Source organism: Notolabrus celidotus, chromosome 18 (assembly GCF_009762535.1).
Source record: "Notolabrus celidotus isolate fNotCel1 chromosome 18, fNotCel1.pri, whole genome shotgun sequence".
NCBI lineage: Eukaryota > Metazoa > Chordata > Actinopteri > Labriformes > Labridae > Notolabrus > Notolabrus celidotus.
In genome coordinates this window covers 30,978,541-30,996,367 of record NC_048289.1, presented here as the reverse complement: position 1 = coordinate 30,996,367, position 17,827 = coordinate 30,978,541, and the positions used below count along the sequence as shown (strand labels likewise).

The 17,827-nt window shown below is 44.5% G+C and overlaps 2 protein-coding genes across 6 annotated transcripts in view; one reads left to right on the top strand and one right to left on the bottom strand.

Moving 5' to 3' along the window:
- The window catches only part of LOC117829723 (BTB/POZ domain-containing protein 17), a 48,030-nt gene that overhangs the window by 21,611 nt on the left and 8,592 nt on the right, over positions 1 to 17,827 (bottom strand). For 2 of the 4 annotated variants that reach the window (XM_034707362.1, XM_034707363.1), the window contains exon 1: positions 498 to 677. The exons of the other annotated variants lie outside the window; for them this stretch is intronic. The gene's annotated coding sequence lies outside the window, so the exon portion shown is untranslated. Of the gene's footprint in view, positions 1 to 497; positions 678 to 17,827 lie in introns of those variants that run through there. 4 annotated transcript variants of the gene reach the window in all.
- Positions 505 to 17,632, top strand: gpr142 (G protein-coupled receptor 142). Of its 2 annotated transcripts, none has more exons than XM_034707365.1 (3): positions 505 to 682; positions 14,106 to 14,260; positions 16,429 to 17,632. In XM_034707365.1, the coding sequence occupies exons 2-3, from the start codon at positions 14,122 to 14,124 to the stop codon at positions 17,385 to 17,387; spliced, it is 1,098 nt and encodes a 365-aa protein (XP_034563256.1). In that variant the 5' UTR covers positions 505 to 682; positions 14,106 to 14,121; the 3' UTR covers positions 17,388 to 17,632. The 2 variants fall into 2 exon arrangements, with proteins under 2 accessions (XP_034563256.1, XP_034563257.1); XM_034707366.1 differs by lacking the exon at positions 505 to 682 and adding an exon at positions 12,450 to 12,664.

Here is a 17,827-nt window from a genome sequence, read left to right as displayed (position 1 = left end):
GGCCAGCTCTGCGTAAGGCCTCACATAAACCAGGTTAGCGTATTAAGGAACCTGTATTTTAAATCCTGCACTTCTCTTTTCTTTATTGATCTATGATATCATCAGGTCACAATCAAACTGTAGCTTTAACACGTTATATAATCAGCTGTCACCACAATGCAATAAAGCACACATGATTCAAAGTGCTGCACTGTGATTATCAGTGCTCAGAGCATGTGTGCTCTTTAAGTATTTAGGGTGGAATTTGGGAACACATTAGTCTGCGTACTGTTTATTGATGTTGTCTGATTTCCAGGGCGAATATGAAATTGGAGGCGTCAGATTGAACCCAGTTTTTCTGAAGTGTTTCTTTTTGATCGGTTTCCTCCCTCGTTCACCTCTGTCCATCCACAGATCAATCCCTCCCTCCCTCCCTCCCTCCTCTCTCTCCTCCCTCACCCTCTCTTTATTTTCCCTCCCCTCTCTCTCTCTCTCTCTCTCTCTCTCTCTCCGCTCACTCAGCACTGATGAACAAGCTGCATGGACTCCACATCTCCTCCTCCTCTCTGTCCACCTCCACAGCTCCTCAGCGAGTGTCCAGCAGCGATGTCGGGACTCTGTAGGACTCCTCGAGGGCTTCACGGAGCAGAGGACCGGCTGTAACCCGGGCGGGGAGGCTTCGCTGTGAGACGTAGATGTGAAGGTAAGATTAAACGCAGGTCAAACAAAGCTCTGCAGTGAAAAGATGATTTCTGTTTCTTATGCAATCAGCGCTGTTCTACATCACTGACCACGTTGGTGCAAGGTACAGTCTTATTATAAAAGTTATTTCTGGATGCAGGGAGGGAGTCTGGGATGTCTCTCCTTTAACTCCTTTGTGTGATCCACTCAGCTTTTAGTTAACACCGTGTCCTCGATGTGATTCTTTGTTATCTCACTCCTGAAAACTTCCAAGAAAGAGACGTTTGTCATCATATCATGTTTCCTGTGGACTTCTGGATCCTGTCTTCCTAACAACACTGACCACCGGGTCAGGAATTTGGCCTCTTCATGAATGAACTTTAAACAAAGCTCAGGAAATATTTGAAGCCAGATTCTCCTTTTCACTGTAGGCATGACTTCTTCCATCTGGACAGAATGAAACATCCGCTATATGATCTTAAAGACCCAAAATAAAACCAACGTATAGCAGCACAGTGCCGGCAGCAGCATCCTTTATCTCAGCGCTGTTGTTTCAGGTGCACGTCTCTTGATGAATAATTAAGAGGACTCAGTGGAGCAGAGATAGAGTTCAGCTCGGCTTCCTGGGCACTGAACCCCCTGCAGAGCCTCGTCCTATCGCCTCCAGCTGCATCTTAACCCTGGGAACAACATCCAGAGTAATCTCCTAATCAGAAACATGCCTCTGCCTCTGATCTCCTCTGACTCCTCACTCCGATGTTCTCGTTCGAAGGGGATGTTGTGAGTCAGAGGATTCCTCTGAGGATCCTGCTGCTGACGCTCGGCTGGGACAGTACGATCAGCCTGCGGTCCCGTCAGTGTTTCTGATTCCCTCTGTGCAGGAAGTCATGAGGGTTGACTTCATGAAACAACCTTTGAAGTGAGAATTCCCAGTTACAATGTGCAGCGCCCTGCAGGGAGTGAATGTGGCGATTAGTCAAAACTTGTGAGAGAGAGGCATGGGGACTTCTACCAGATCCGTGTCCGGTCTGTCTCCATGCTCTCTCGTCCATCAACACCCAACGGTTGTGTTTTCGGAACGCAGCACGGTGCAGGACCGCCGGACAGCTGGAGTCATGTGACCGAGGTTTTCCTGCAGTAATCTCATGCTTAATTTTGTAAATAATCTGGTCCGGATTTGCTCTTAATGCAAAGTCTGGATGTTTTGAGACACTTTTTGACACTAGAAGAATCGACTGTAGCTACACTGTGAGGCTTGACTCTGCTATAAGGCAAGAGCCGAATCTCACCCGGGACTTCCACCAGATCCATGTTTAGTCCGTCTCTGATCAGGTTGCGTTTTCAGAACGCAGCACGGTGCAGGACCACCGGACAGCTGGAGTCATGTGACCGAGGTTTCTCCCAGTAATCCCTGAATCAAGGATTCTCCTCCTCCTCCTCTCCTCATCCATGTTGTCTTTCTGGTCCTCTGAAAACCTCTGACCTGTTGACTCCAGGCCTGGCTCCGCTCATCATGACTTTGGTTTGTTGTTGTAGTTAAGTGAAATACGATCTGGTGATAACACAGAGTGTTTTATTCTGAAAATTAACCGGATGTTTTCATTTTGTTTTGGTGAAACCTGACTTCCTGTCCCGCTCCATCTGCTCTGTTGAGATTGATGCGTCGTGCTCCGGCATCCGGTAAACATAGAAGTCTTGCGTATCTGATCCGGCAGGCCGGAACGCAACGGAGCGGATCCAGTGGAAGTTAACACACTGACTAGAATAGAAACCTATCAGATCTGGTCATGTGACGGATCAGAGACGGACCGGACATGGATCTGGTGGAATTTGGCCGTGATAAAATATCTACAGCTTACACAAAAATCAATGCAACTTGTACCTGAATCCCCCACCCCTTGGAGTGTTTCATGCAGGAGCTCTTTTCAGATGCTTAGGCCCCGCCTACCCGTTTTAGACACGCCCCCTGCAAAGGAGACAAACAGGAAGAGACGAGTGTTTCCTTTGTTTGAATAGTCTTGTGTATCTGATCCGGAGGGCTCTGACCTGCTGGATCCAGTGGAAGTTAACACATTGACTAGAATAGAAACCTATCAGATCCGGCGCTGGATCAGAGATGGACCGGAGACGGATCTGGTGGAATCTGGCCTTGAGGTGTGATGAGGAGCAGGAAGACAAGACACAGAACTCTCCAAACGTCAGCGTTTGATTTGCTGCTCTCCAGATTGAAGGAAAAGAAGCGGCTGCCTGGATATTGATCATGTGTGTGTGTGGTAATGATTCCCCTGTGCCACGTTTCTCAGGCAGCCTTTAAAAACCTCCTCCTTTATAACGATCATCTTTCTCTTTCACTGCCGCTCCTGAGGTGAGGCTCACGAGGAGACGGATCAGGTGTCTGACGGAGGCGTAATGTCACTGTGCATGCAGCAGCCTGTTTTTAAACAGCTGTGGTGTCTCAGAGCATATTTAGCAACCTTCAGGGTGTGCTTTTATAAAGTGTCTCAGTTGATCCTTGCAGAAGTGATGCTTTCAATGTGACAGGAAGCCAAACAGGAAGAGTTAAAGCACCAAATATTACAGCAAATTATTATTTTTGGACAATGCACGACAGAAATGTTGATTAAAGCTCCTGAGATGTTGACCTCTGATAGATGCCTGCAGGATTTGAGAAAACAAACATTTCAATGAATCACTTTTGGCTTCAGACGTTGTGGATATTTTAAGAGTTGTAGCGTTAGAAACTATGTTTTCCAACTTTGCATGCTACCAAGAATGCTACCTAATCCCCTCCAGTGTTGATATATGTGAGAGAACAAACATGACACACGTCACCTTTGGCTTCAAGCGAGGAAAAGTTTCTCACGTTACATATTTTATTTTTAGACATGATTTCTTAAACTCTTCCACGACAATCTGAGGATGCTTTTCTTTCTTTAAATACTTAAACTTAATCTCCTTATCGGATCGTGCATTCGTTACGTAACTGTGCAGCTCCATGCATGAACCCTCTGTGTGGAGAGACGGAGGGTTCTCTCCTCTGAGGTCTGACATGTTGCCGCACGTCGCTCATGGAAGTATAAATAGTGGATAGGACATCCGATCTCTCCGTGTGTGATGGTGTTACACAACAATGAGACGGTTTATGGATCAAATGCATCAATGAAGCGTGCTGCAATTAAAAGCAGCACGATGTAAGATCAAGGTGCTGCACACTGTGAGCTTATTTATCTCCCGAGGAGGCGTCATGAATTTATGAGCTGGATTTAAGACTCTGTAATAAAACTCTGAGAGCTCCTTATCACGACGCGTATCACAGCTCACCACGGCGGTGAGGACGTTTCTGCTCCGAGGATTACAGCAGAGACAGGTCTGATATGAAAGACTGATGTTCAGTCCTGACCTCATGTTACTCTGAGAGTTGATTCTTTTTACTTCAGACAGATTTAAGGATCAAGATTTGTTATTTTAATTTGGAGACGATCATTTTTGAGGATATTTCAGCCTTTTTTGGACGTTAGTTATTTGGCACCGCTTTGCTTTGAATGTTCTCCAACGGGACATTTTAATCCTGACTGATTTTAAAAAGTAGTCGTAGTTTTTGTTTCATATCTTACAAAAAGTTGTCCACAATGTTTTCTGACAATCAGACAAATATCAAACGATTTCAGATCCTTAAATCCTGACGCTTCTTCCACAAGCAAATAAATCAGTTTCTCATTAAGGTAGTTTTTATATCTCTCTATCAATTCTCTGAAGTGGCTCATGATTACTTAAGTTATACAAATATTACAGAGGAGTACTTTCTGCAATTACAGCATCCAAGGTGACATGGTGAAGTCTGCAATTTCTCTTCAATCCGATTAAAAAGATTCAGATTACAGACTCCAGCTTCACTGTTTGCACAGATGCTAAATAAAGTGATCGTGTGTGCACGTGCATTAAAGTTCTATCAGAATGAAACCCTTCTGGCTCGTGCACGCTGCACGGTTCTTCTGTGGGTCATATTTAACAGAAACAGCAGAGGAAGAAACTAGTCCTCCTACCTGTTCCGGTTTTCCCTGTTAAAGCCCTGACATCAATCTGGACGTGTTTCAATTAAAGTAACTAAGTAACTGCTTCTTTGCTCACACCTTCCACTGTGCACCTGAGATTTCAATCTCCTCCTTTCTCGTACTTGTCTTTTTTTCTTTCTTAACTTTCTTTTCCCACCATGTTAATGTTAAAAAACTCTGAGCTCTTTTAAAGATGGGGTTGGCAGTCTCGGAAAGCTAGCATGAATTTGAATGAAGCATGTCCATCACTCCATCCCCCCCCCCCCCCCCCCCCCCCCCCCCGCTCACATGCACGAGCGCCGCTGACTTGCGACCATATGATCGTGACTGATTCAAAACCAGTCCTGACCAAAACATTCTCATAGTGAAAGTTAAAAACACAAACAAACATGGCTGCTGTTAGCACTCACAACTGTCATTCTAGCATTATCCAGTTGTACCAGTGACACGATATCAGGAGAAAAGTTATAACACATATATAACACTGTAACAGCTCTACTGTTTGTAAACCTGTTCAGTGTAGATGTTCTTAATTCCTACAGTGTTGACAGTCAGCGAAGGCATCAGGAGAGGTGTAGAGTGTGTGAGCTGGAGAGAGGAGAGACAAGAGGAGAAGTTCTTCATTCATTCAAACATTGATTGTTGTTTTGTTGGTTGGCGTGGTAACGGCCGACAGTGACCGGTTATTAAAACTCAACGTGTTCACCAATCGGCTCGTCATCACTACAGCGTCCGGACGGACGCTACAGTACATCTACATTTCTGTAGGACTTACTAAATGTCATTAATTCTTCTGCTTGTCAGAGCCCACGTTGTGAGAGCTTTTTAGACTCTGTTCCGGACTACAGTCCTGAGCAAAGCACCTCATTGGGTCAGAGGGGACAGGCCCGAGGTGGAGCGAGAGGGGCAGTCAGTAGAGTCAGGGGAAGCAGAGGCAGGAGACGGGGACTCGGAGTGCACGCCGGGGAAATGTACGCTCTGCAGGAGGCGGGCAGAACAGCAGGACGGGATTTGATTGGTTTAAAATTTTGGCACCCAAAAAAGGCTGATTGGTTGGTGTTTTCCCAGGTTTACTCCAGCTGTAGATAGCAGCTTTTCTTCACTCTTTTTTAAGAACACATCATGTATTGATTACCATCAGGACATAAAGATCATTTTAACCAGTATAACAAAAAGTGGATCTAAATCTGACGACCAACCCCAGCTTTAAAGGCTGCAGCAAAAATGTAGAAAGCTGTGGTTGAATCTTGTGCACTCCAACAACAAAAGCTGAAACTCCTCACATCACGTGCTGCAAGAATAATTTTACACCTACTCAGAAGAAGCGATCAAAATTAAGAGTTGACATTAATCCAGAAACAGTAGCGATGTAAAGATACACTCAACCCACGATTTGATTTGAATCCTGATTTTGGTTCACTCACGATTCTCTAATGTTTTTCAAGAAAACTGGATTAAACTCAAATTTAAATAACTATTATTCTACTTCAATTCTCAGATATAGACAGCTGCAATAAATATATGTTCTCTTATATTTATTTGTAAATAAAGTCATCCTTTTTCATTTTTAAGGTGTGTTGTAACTCAAGTAAAACCACTGCACACTTTTTTCAGCACCTTGCAAAAAAACTCAAAAATGGCCGTACATAAATATCTAAAGAAATGGAAAGTGAACGATTCCCAAATGAAAGTGTTAAATATTAAAACAAATCAGGTAACTCTCTTTAAATAAACTAAAGTGCAGCTGATGCTCCTGGCTTGGAATCGGCATGTTCTTCTTCAGGAATAATGTTGGTTCAGTCGTCAGGGGTCTGTGTAAACACAGCTACTGAGTAAGAGTCTGTTCTGCAGGTGTGAGCATACATCATGATCTCTATCAGCACTGAACGTCCACCAGTCAGGACAGAATGGATATTCAGTCATCGTGCACTTCATAGACGTCTGCTCCTGCAGGATCTTAATTTGGGTTTTTAACTGTTTCATCCTCTTTGTGATGAAAGAAGTTGCTTCAAATTAAATAATCAAGAGGCAGATCTTAAAGACACATTATGAAGGAGTGAGTATTTTTGATGTCTTTGCACATAGAAGATAGAGAAGCAGTCGACTCGCCTCCTTCTTAATGAACGTCCTCCTACATCTCTTTGTCTCTAATGATGCTTTAATGAGAGGGTCGAGGTACGACAGGTGACTGCAGGGCCAAAAGCTCAGCTGTAGAGCATGCTCACATCATGCAGGAGTTAGGACCTCATTAAGTCGGGTTAAGGGGGCTGCAGTGCAGTGCAGTGGGTAGCGCTGTTGCCTCACAGCTAGAAGGTTCCTGGTTCGAATCCCTGGCCGGGCGGGTGCCTTTCTGTGTGGAGTTTGCATGTTCTCCACGTGCATGCATGGGTTCTCTCCGGGTTCGCCGGCTTCATCCCACAATCCAAAAACATGCTCAGGTTGATTGATCACTCTAAATTGCTCGTAGGTGTGAGTGTGTGCATGAATGGTTGTCTGTCTCTCTGTGTTAGCCCTGTGATAGGTTGGCGACCTGTCCAGGGTGTAACCTGCCTTCCGCCCGAAGCCAGCTGGGATAGGCTTCAGCCCCCCGTGACCCCTAACGGGATAAGCGGTCAAGATAATGGATGGATGGATGGATAAGTCGGGTTATATAGAGTAAGATCAGGCGTTCAGTGTGGACGTCACAGTTCTCTATAATTTGACATCAGAATGACTTTGAAGTTGTTATTTTGAGGTCAAACTGACTCACTGCTTTAAAAACACTTGTAGTTATCTGTTTAAAGGTAACATGATAAAAATCAGCTGTTCAGAGTGTAAACAAAGAGATTGAGACATTTAGCTCCTCTAACCGGCACAGCAGGGACCTTCAGTCGCCTTTGAGTCGTGACGTCGATCAATGAGCCCGTTTTAGAAGTTGAGGATGAAATGTGGTCGACTCCGGTGACTCCTCACACCGGACAGACACCATGCATCTCACTGCACCTCCCCATCATTCACTAAACACGGAGCACAAGTTTCAGGCGGCTCCCAGAAGCCCAAGAAACTCTTTGAAGGAAAATGAAATTCCCCTGAAGTTCCCGTCCTGACTTCCATCATTGATCATGATGATTGCTTTTCGATCCACGCCTCTCTCCACGTGTTTATGGAGCCGAGGTGAATTAAAGCAGCCGAGCGCTCAGATATTCCTCCGTTTTATGATCACATTCCTGCTACAGGTCGTAAAATGTGCCGGTCACTTCATGCACATGTATGATTCATGCTCGTAAATAACCTTTATAACGGCAGAAAATAAATATGACCCAATGTCGGAAGTAGAGATTGGCCCCGCTGGCGTCATGAGTCTGGTTACACCACCCGACTGAACGTGGCTCCATGATGGTGTTTACGTTGGTTAAGCATCTACAAATGGTGGAGATAACACAGTCCAAATACGGCTTCACGCATGAGCGAGGTAAATTAGGAGAGCAGAGGAGAAAAACAGGAAGGAGAGCTCCCAGGTGAAAAGGTGAGACGAGGAGACGGGACGATAATGACTAAGAGGAGGGTGGAGGGTGACGGGGTCAGCGCTGACGGCAACATCTGTTGTTGTGGACCTGCAGTTTAATCGACTGAGTCCAAACTCAGACGTTTTACTGACTTCTTGTTTTCACAGTTTATCTCTGAAAAACAGCAAACAGCTCGTAAAGCAAACACGGGCCGAGCGCACGCAGTGAAATATGAGAGGTAGCAACAAACAGCAGGTCGTCGTCTGCGTACGAAGAATCCAGCAGACGTCATATCTTTATAGAGACTGACTGAAGGGTCAGATGTATGGAAATGCACAGGAAGGTGTTTCCTCTGAAAACAGCAAAATTAACCAAAATTAAAAATGTGTTTTTATTCTTTAAGTTTACAGAAAAATGCAAATTTGTTCTGGTAGAGAAAAAATATATAATGTTTTTTACAATATTTTGATTAGGGATGTACATTTTAAGTATTTTCCATGATTGATTTTTGGAAATGTTAACGATCAATTATCGATTAATCAATAAAATAAAATATATATGTTATTCTTATATATAATCCAGGGGATTATAGTCCCATACAAACACTGAGTAAATGCATTGAACAAATCAATGACTGGACGAGCCAGAACTTTCTTCAGTTAAACAAAGAAAAAACTGAAATGATTGTTTTTGGAGGAAGAAAGGTTAAAGGTTACTGCTCAGCTCCAATCTGCAATGATGAAATGTTCAAACCAAGCCAGAAACCTTGGTGTAATCTTAGACTCAGACCTTAATTTCAGCAGCCACATTAAGACAATTACAAAGTCAGCCTACTATCACCTTAAGAATATATCAAGGATTAAAGGACTTATGTCTCAGCAGGATGCAGAAAAACTCCTCCATGCATTTATCTTTAGCAGACTAGACTACTGTAACGGGGTCTTTACAGGACTCCCTAAAAAGTCCATCAGACGGCTGCAGCTCATACAGAATGCTGCTGCTCGAGTCCTAACAAGGACCAACAAAGTAGACCACATTACTCCAGTTCTTAGATCTCTACACTGGCTTCCTGTCTGTCAGAGAATAGACTTTAAAATCCTGCTGATGGTTTATAAAGACCTGAATGGTTTAGGCTGATCTGCTACTACTTTATGAACCACCTCGACCTCTGAGGTCATCAGGTACTGGTCTGCTTTCAGTCCCTAGAGTCAGAACGAAACATGGTGAAGCAGCGTTTAGTCATTATGCTCCACATATCTGGAACACACTCCCTGAAAGCTGCAGGTCTGCTCCAACTCTCACCTCTTTTAAATCAAAGATTAAGACTTTTTTATTTACCTCTGCCTTCCTATCTTAGATTATTTTAACCCACTTTAAATTAAAATTTTAATGTAATTTTTAATATATTTCTAATTTTCCTTTTCTTTTCTGTTTTATCATATTTGTCATTTTAATTGTGTTCTTTTATGCTTGTCTGAATGTCTCCAATACTTTTAATGTGTTAATGTAAAGCACATTGAGTTGCCCTCGTGTATGAAATGCGCTATACAAATAAAGCTGCCTTGCCTTGCCTTGCCTTATGTGAAAAGCAATGCCAAATAAATTTTTTCCACCAAAATTAAATTTTCTACAGCAACAAAATGCATCTAACTGACGTTATTATATACGGGTACATGTTTAACACTGATTAATTCTCCAAGCAGAATTTACATATTTTTATTTATCTTCTTATTTAACTATCATCTACATATACTTCTTTTTTTAATGTACTCACCACTGCACTATTATCATATTATTTTAGCCTGCACATATGAGTCATGCCTATTTGTTGTTCTTTTTGTGTTTATAGTAGGGATGACCACAATTAATCAATTATCGATTAATTGATTGTTAAGAAATTACTCGAAACACACATTTTTGTTATCAATTTTCCGTCACGTGGAACAAACATCATGTGGTCTCATATTACACTCATCTATCAGGGAGGTGTTTTAAGTTTAAAGCATGTTTGGATGTGAGTCAGCTGTTAAAGGTGTTGCGCACAGCGGAGACGCTCAGCTGGCGGCTGCGGCTGAGCGTCAGGTCTCCACGTGCGCTTTTTAAAAGAGGATCAATACAAAACTGCTGCCAACAACGACACGGACACGAAGGTTGACAACTTTACACAGAACATTTCCCACCTTTGGATACGAAGGCAACAGACTGGGGGAATTCAGGTACGCTACGTTTACAGAGCAGCAACATCAGAGCCGTCTGGGCTTTTCTGCAGCTGGACTGATTCTGACCCGGTTGCGCTCCCGGCTGACACCTGACCGAATACACATGATTATTTTTCTCAATAAGAACAAGTAGACAGAAAACTGGACTCTGTGAGTCTGAAGTGCTTTTCTGTTAGTATTATGAGCCTTCACTTTATAAGATTATGTCCACGGAGAATATTTTAATGAGCCTGATCGTTGATATTCTGCGTGTCAAACATGTACCCGTATTCAATCCCGTCAGTTAGATGCATTTTGTTGCTGTAGAAAATACAATTTAGGGGGAAAACAACGTATTTGGCATTGTTTTTGACGTAAGAATAATAATGTTTTTTTTTAATCAATTAATCGATAATTGATCGTTAACATTTCCAAAAATCGATCACGGAAAATACTTAGCATGTACATCCCTAGTTTATAGTTGATGTTGTTATTATATTTAGATTTTTATTTTTATTTGTATGTCTTTTTTCTTATGCCTTGTACAAAGAGAGCACAGTTTACCAAAGTCAAATTCCTTGTGTGTTCAAGCATAACTGGCCAATAAAACTGATTCTGATTCTGATCAATGATCAGGCTCATAAAAATGTTCTCTGCAGACATAATCTTATAAAGTGAAGGCTCATAATACTAACAGGAAAATACTTCAGACTCTCAGAGTCCAGTTTTCTGTCTACTTGTTCTTATTGAGAGAAATAAACGTGTGTATTCGATCAGGTGTCAGCCGGGAGCGCAACCGGGTCATAATCAGTCCAGCTGCAGAAAAGCTCAGACGGCTCTGATGCTGCTGGTCTGCAAAGATAGTGTACTAGCAATTCCCACCAGTCTGTTGGATTTGTATCCAAAGGTGGAAATGTCCTGTTTAAAGTTGTCAACCTTCATGTCGTTGTTGGCTGCAGTTGCGTTTGATCCTCTTTTAAAAAGCGCACGTGGAGACCTGTCACTCAGCCGCAGCCGCCAGCTGAGCGTCTCTGCTATGAGCAACACCTTTAAACAGCTGATTCACATCCAAACATGCTTTAAACTTCAAACACCTCCCTGATAGCTGAGTGTAATATGAGACCACATGTTGTCCGTTCCATGTGATGGAAAATTGAAAACAAAAATGCGTGTTTTGAGTAATGTCTTAACAATCAATTAATCAATAATCTATTAATTGTGTGTATCCCTAATTTTGATCATTAAATATCTGAGGGTTTTGGGTCCCTTGTAATATAAGACAGGATATCATCATCTTGAGTTTGCATGGGGGTCGGCATGGTTTAGGAAATGTTCGACATTCTTTTCATACAAACTCAGATATTTAGAGTTAAGTTTGATTTTCCATCATCATACATGAAGTCATATTATAACCCAAGCCTCCATGCTATAATAGTTTTCCTTTCTCCACGGTGGATCAGGAGGATACAGCTCTAAAAAAAACAGCTCTCTGCTTCGTGGGAATCTTCACTGACAGAATATTTCTGATGCAGCAGAAACTTAAATCCAGTGAAGTAATGGCTACAGAGAGTACTTTGGCAGCAGGGTGGATTGTTTGGGATTTAGTTTAGTATATATTTTAAAGAGTAGATTATGTGCGTTCATGGAAATGATACAACATGTCATCCAGAGCAAGATGAGCTTTAATGTTCTGGACAGTGATGAAGATCTACAGCACAGTGTAGAAGATAAATCAGAAACTGAATCTATAGGACAATATTAGGATCAATTCATTTTAACATTACCTGATTAAGATGGGACTGTATCTGTATTTACATCTGCACAAAACTCCTGAAACTTGTGAGACATTGTGTGAATGCAAAAGGCCAACATTTTCACCCAAGCTTTATCCTGCAAGCTCTCCAAAGAAATCTCTGAGTCAAGTCTGGTTGAAGAAGAATCATTTATAATTTTGCAGGCCGGACGCTTAAAAGTTTCTGAAACCTTTAATTTCCAAAACAAAATGCACAAAACTCCTGAAAACACTCCAAGGTTTTTGAGGCAGGCTGCACGTGTGAATGCAAATGGCCAAAAAATTGCATCCCAAATTTGACAAGTTTTCCCTCCCTTCAAAATTTCCACAAGAAGTCTGAGGCTTAATAGTGGGGCGACGTTCTCCTGCTGAGCTGGCATCAGAGGTGGAAACAGAGGCATGGATGTGCAATGCTGTAACTCACAAACAGGGACACCAAAATTATGTGGCTGTGAAGTTTAATACAGGAATACAAAGGTCTCTACTCCTGACTATTCAGATACCTCGACCCCTACTCATCCCTCCTTTCCTCGACCCCTACTCATCCCACCTTGCCTTGACCGCTACTCATCCCTCCTTGATTCGACCCCTACTCATCCCTCCTTAACTCAACCCCTACTCATCCCTCCTTACCTCGACCCCTACACATCCCTCCTTTCCTTGACCCCTACTCATCCCTCCTTGATTCGACCCCTACTCATCCCTCCTTAACTCAACCCCTACTCATCCCTCCTTACTTCGACCCCTACTCATCCCTCCCTCACTCAACCCCTACTCATCCCTCCTCACTTCGACCCCTACTCATCCCTCCCTCACTCAACCCCTACTCATCCCTCCTTACTTCGACCCCTACTTATCCCTCCTTACTTCAACCCCTACTCATCCCTCGTTACCTTGACCCCTACTCATCCCTCCTTGATTCGACCCCTACTCATCCCTCCTTAACTCGACCCCTACTCATCCCTCCTTACTTCGACCCCTACTCATCCCTCCTTAACTCAACCCCTACTCATCCCTCCTTACTTCGACCCCTACTCATCCCTCCTTACCTCGACCCCTACACATCCCTCCTTTCCTCGACCTCTACTCATCCCTCCTTAACTCAACCCCTACTCATCCCACCTTACTTCGACCCCTACTCATCCCTCGTTAGCTTGACCCCTACTCATCCCACCTTACTTCGACCCCTACTCATCCCTCCTTACCTCAACCCCTACTCATCCCATCTTACCTTGACCCCTACTGATCACATCTTACCTTGACCCCTATACAACCCTCTGTACCTCGACCCCTACTCATCCCTCGTAACTTCGACCCCTACTCATCCCTCGTTACCTTGACCCCTACTCATCCCACCTTACTTCGACCCCTACTCATCCCTCCTTACCTCAACCCCTACTCATCCCATCTTACCTTGACCCCTGTTCATCCCCCTTATCTTGACCCCTGTAAAACCCTCTGTACCTCAACCCCTACTCATCACTCCTTACCTGAACCCCTACTCATCCCATCTTACCTTGACCCCTACTGATCACATCTTACCTTGACCCCTATACAACCCTCTGTACCTCGACCCCTACTCATTCCATCTTACCTCGACCCCTACTCATTCCATCTTACCTCGACCCCTACTCATCCCTCGTAACTTCGACCCCTACTCATCCCTCGTAACTTCGACCCCTACTCATCCCTCGTAGCCTCTTCCCTTTAACTTACTTTTATAAAACTCTGAAAACAAACACATTTTGGTTTTTTGATGTTTGATGATGTGGTTTTGTTTACGTACTACGGTGGGTCCTGGTCCAAATATAATGATAATGTTTAAGGGTGTGGTCTTGTCAGTGAACCAGTGTTTTAAGTCATCAGTAGATATTTGGTAAGCCCTGCTAACATTTTCCACCATTACTTTGTTTTCCAGGTAAAGCGCCTCGGTCATGATCGACTGGCCCAATTTGACGGCGCCCGGCAATGAGGCGCTGGGCCGGAGACCCGAGGAGCTGCAGAGGTCCAAATGTGTCCTGGGCTTCATCCCCGTCATCTACTACAGCATCCTGCTCTGTGTGGGAGTACCAGGTACACTGAGACCAGGTCTACGGGCGGGGGTTGGATTTACTATCGCAGTTATTTACGTAATTGAAGGGAAAAGATATTTAAAGGTCAGAATATCAACTGAACAGCACTCCATTATATTTTATTAGGATCATTTGCACGGAGCCGCAGCTTTGGTGTAAAGTGAGCTCAGTTTGAATTGATATCTATTTATAACAGAAGCAGCAGCAGCAGCAGCACATGAAGGGATCAATACATGAGTGAGTTAGAGGTACATTACGGTGCCCTAATGGACCTGTGAGACAGCTCCGTGTTGTAGCTCTGCTGCCTCCTCACGCAGGATAAAATAATCTAACCATCACGATCGCTCCGTTAGAGTCTGTGACGCAAACTGTCACCAGATCTCTCTCTGCTGAAACGCAGGACGTCTTTTATTTACATCTGTCACTGTGAGTCCTCCTCAGAGTCGTTCTCATTACTGTGGTTTGTCTTCGAGTCGATGCAGGCGTTTTTGTATTGATCCATCAGGGATTTAGTGTGAGTGCTGTTCAATGAAATGTCAGAGGAGCGTTCAGCTGCATCTCTTAATCACCCCCTGAGGGAAATAAGTGTAAGAATGAGAGTAAACAGCCGTACGCCTGAGTGAGTCTGATGACGACTGGTGAAGTAGCTTCAGAACAATAACCCCCCCGGTGATGAGGTGTGTTCACATTAATTGGAGACAATGTGAAGAAGATATTCTGGGTTAGATGTGCTGAAAGGGGACAAATAAAATCGATGGTTTGTAACGTGAACCGCGGAGAACGTTTGTTCCCACAGCTGAACCGCAACCTTGGAAATGTGGAGTTATGTAACACGTTCTGCCGACCGGAGCAAAATCAACGAGAAACTGCTGCTCCCGTTAAAAATGATCACACTTTGGAAAAGTGTTATTTCCTCTGAGGAAGAGATGATGCATGTTGTGTTTACTTTATTTGACAAAGTGTAGAAGCTGCATTAAGCTCACTCATCTCTGGGTTGAACCGTCCACAGCTTGAAGTCACTGTGAGGAGTTTTTAACACTAAGCTCCCAACATGCAGGCCTGCTCATCGTCTCTAAAAGTAGTATGGGAGGTAGAGCCTTCAGTTATCAGGCCCCTCTCCTTTGGAATCATCTACCAGTCAGGGTCCGGGAGGCAGACACCCTCTCTACTTTTAAGAGTAGGCTTCAAGCTTTCCTTTTTGATAAAGCTTATAGTTAGAGCTGGATCAGGCTTGGACCAGGTCTTAGTTATGCTGCTATAGGCTTAGACTGACACACTGGGATCCTGTCTTTCCCTCTCTCTCCTCTCTCTGCCTGACTCTCACTTTAACTCTTCCTGTCCCATTAAAGTTACTAACCATAGACCTTTCTGGAGTCCCTGAGCTCCCTTGTCTCGTAGCTTCCTCTGGATCTCTGCTGTAGATTCCTTTTTTGGGTCTGTTATTCATCCTTTCTTTCTTTCTTTCTTTCTTTCTTTCTTTCTTTCTTTCTTTCTTTTATTAATTTTCCTGTCATTCCTTCCTTCCCTCCTTCTTTCATTCCTTCTTCCTTTCTTCCTTTCTTCACTTCTTTCTTTTCTGCCTTTCTTTCTTATTTCCATGTTTCTTCATCCTTTATGTCTCCTTTTCTCATCCCGTCCTTTCCTTCTGTCATTCCTTCACCATTTATTCTCCTCTTTTTCTTTCTTCTGGTCTCCCTCTCTTCTCTCTTTTCTTAGACCTTTCTGGAGTCCCTGAGCTCCCTTGTCTCGTAGGTTCCTCTGGATCTCTGCTGCTGTGGACGTGCCAGACTCCAGCTGCTACAACTACTACTATCCGTCTCCCCACTATCATCTCTCTCTCTCTCTTCATCTCCCTCTATCCCTCTCTCCAACACGGTCTCAGCAGATGTGTGTCTAACATGAGTCTGGTCCTGCTGGAGGTTTCTGCCTGTTAAAGGAAGTTTGTCCTTGCCACTGTAACTTGCTAAATGCTGCAAAGTACTCTGCTCATGGTGGATTAAGATGAGATCAGAGTCCTGTCTGGAAGATGGGACTGGATCTGATCCGGTCTTGATGTTGGGTCTTTGTTAATAATAGAACATAGAGTACAGTCTAGACCTCCTCTGTTTGGAAAGAGTCTGAGGATAACGTTTGTCTAATTCTCCTTTCTTTTGTCTTCTTTCCGGTCAGTGAACATCCTCACGGCGGTGGCGTTATCCCGACTGGCCTGTCGCACAAAGAAAGCTCTGTACTACTACCTCCTGGCGGTGACCGGCTCCGACATCCTCTCCCAGCTCTTCATCATCTTCGTCGGCTTCCTGCTGGAGACGGCAGTGTTTCACCGCGACGTCCCCGCGCTACTGCTGCACTCTGTCAGCGCTGCAGAGTTCGCCGCCAACCACGCCTCCATCTGGTCCACCGTGCCCCTCACCGTGGACCGCTATGTGGCGCTGTGCCACCCTCTCCTTCACCGCCAGATCAGCTACCCCGCCCGGGCGAGGAAGATCATCCTGATGGTGCTATTGTTGTCGTTGGTGTCAGGCGTGCCGTTCTTCTGGTGGTCGGACATGTGGAGGAACAGCCACCCGCCCACGGCGCTGGACACTGTCCTCATATGGACGCATGTGACTATCATCTACTTCCTGCCCTGCAGCATCTTCTTGGTGCTAAACTCTTTGATCATCCACACGCTGCGGGTGAGGCAGAGGCAGCAGAGGTTTGAGGACGAGTGCGGGCCGAAGTCTGCGCCTCCTCGGAGACTTGGGAAAACGACGGCGATGCTGCTGGCCATCACCTCCGTGTTCTCCGTGCTGTGGGCTCCCAGGACTGTGGTGGTCATCTACCACCTGTACGTGTCATCGGTGCACAGAGACTGGCGCGTCCACCTCGCGTACGACCTTTCTAACATGCTGGCCATGCTCAACACAGCCGTGAACTTCTTCCTCTACTGCTTCGTCAGTAAACCTTTCCGCGGCGCCGTGCGGGATGTCGTGCTGCTCCGAGGGGGGCCGCTGTATCCACGCCGCGCTCTGCCGCCGCAGCACGCCCCCACCAACGCCTCCATCTCCTCTCTGTACAGTGTGAACAACAAACGCTCACAGCGGGACTCCACTCCCTTGTCACCTTGCAGGGCCCAAAAGCCCTCATGACCCCTTGCCTCCTCCTCCTTTAAATCAAAAACACCCGCCGTCCCACGGTCCCTGAGCACTCTTCACCCCAGGGACGCACATCGCGTTCCAGCTACAACTGTGGACATCTGCCCGTCGGCCCGGGAGCTCTCAAAGGGCCTCAAATGAACTTTAAAGACATTTTGTTTATTCCATAAAATGTCAGCCGGTGTTTTTTCTTCATGTAAATCAGACGAGATGACAGCGTATTTATTTTTCTTAGAAGACTTTGACCAAATAAAAGTAGTCTTTTCATACATTTTCTTTTTCCATACATGGTGTTCATGTCAGTGCATGTTTTTATAGAGTTAGGAGACGGAGATTTACTCAGCTGTAGGGCTTTGGGTTGTGCACAGGAAGATGTTTGTGCAACATGTTTTCATAAGTGTAAAGAGTTAAAGAGAGATAACTGGATGTGGATT

Bases quoted from the DNA above. Each gene is read 5' to 3' on its own strand.
- gpr142 (XM_034707365.1), top strand. From the start codon at position 14,122: ATGATCGACTGGCCCAATTTGACGGCGCCCGGCAATGAGGCGCTGGGC. The intron at 14,261-16,428 runs GTACACTGAGAC...CTTTCCGGTCAG, and splicing joins GCTCTGTGTGGGAGTACCAG to TGAACATCCTCACGGCGGTG.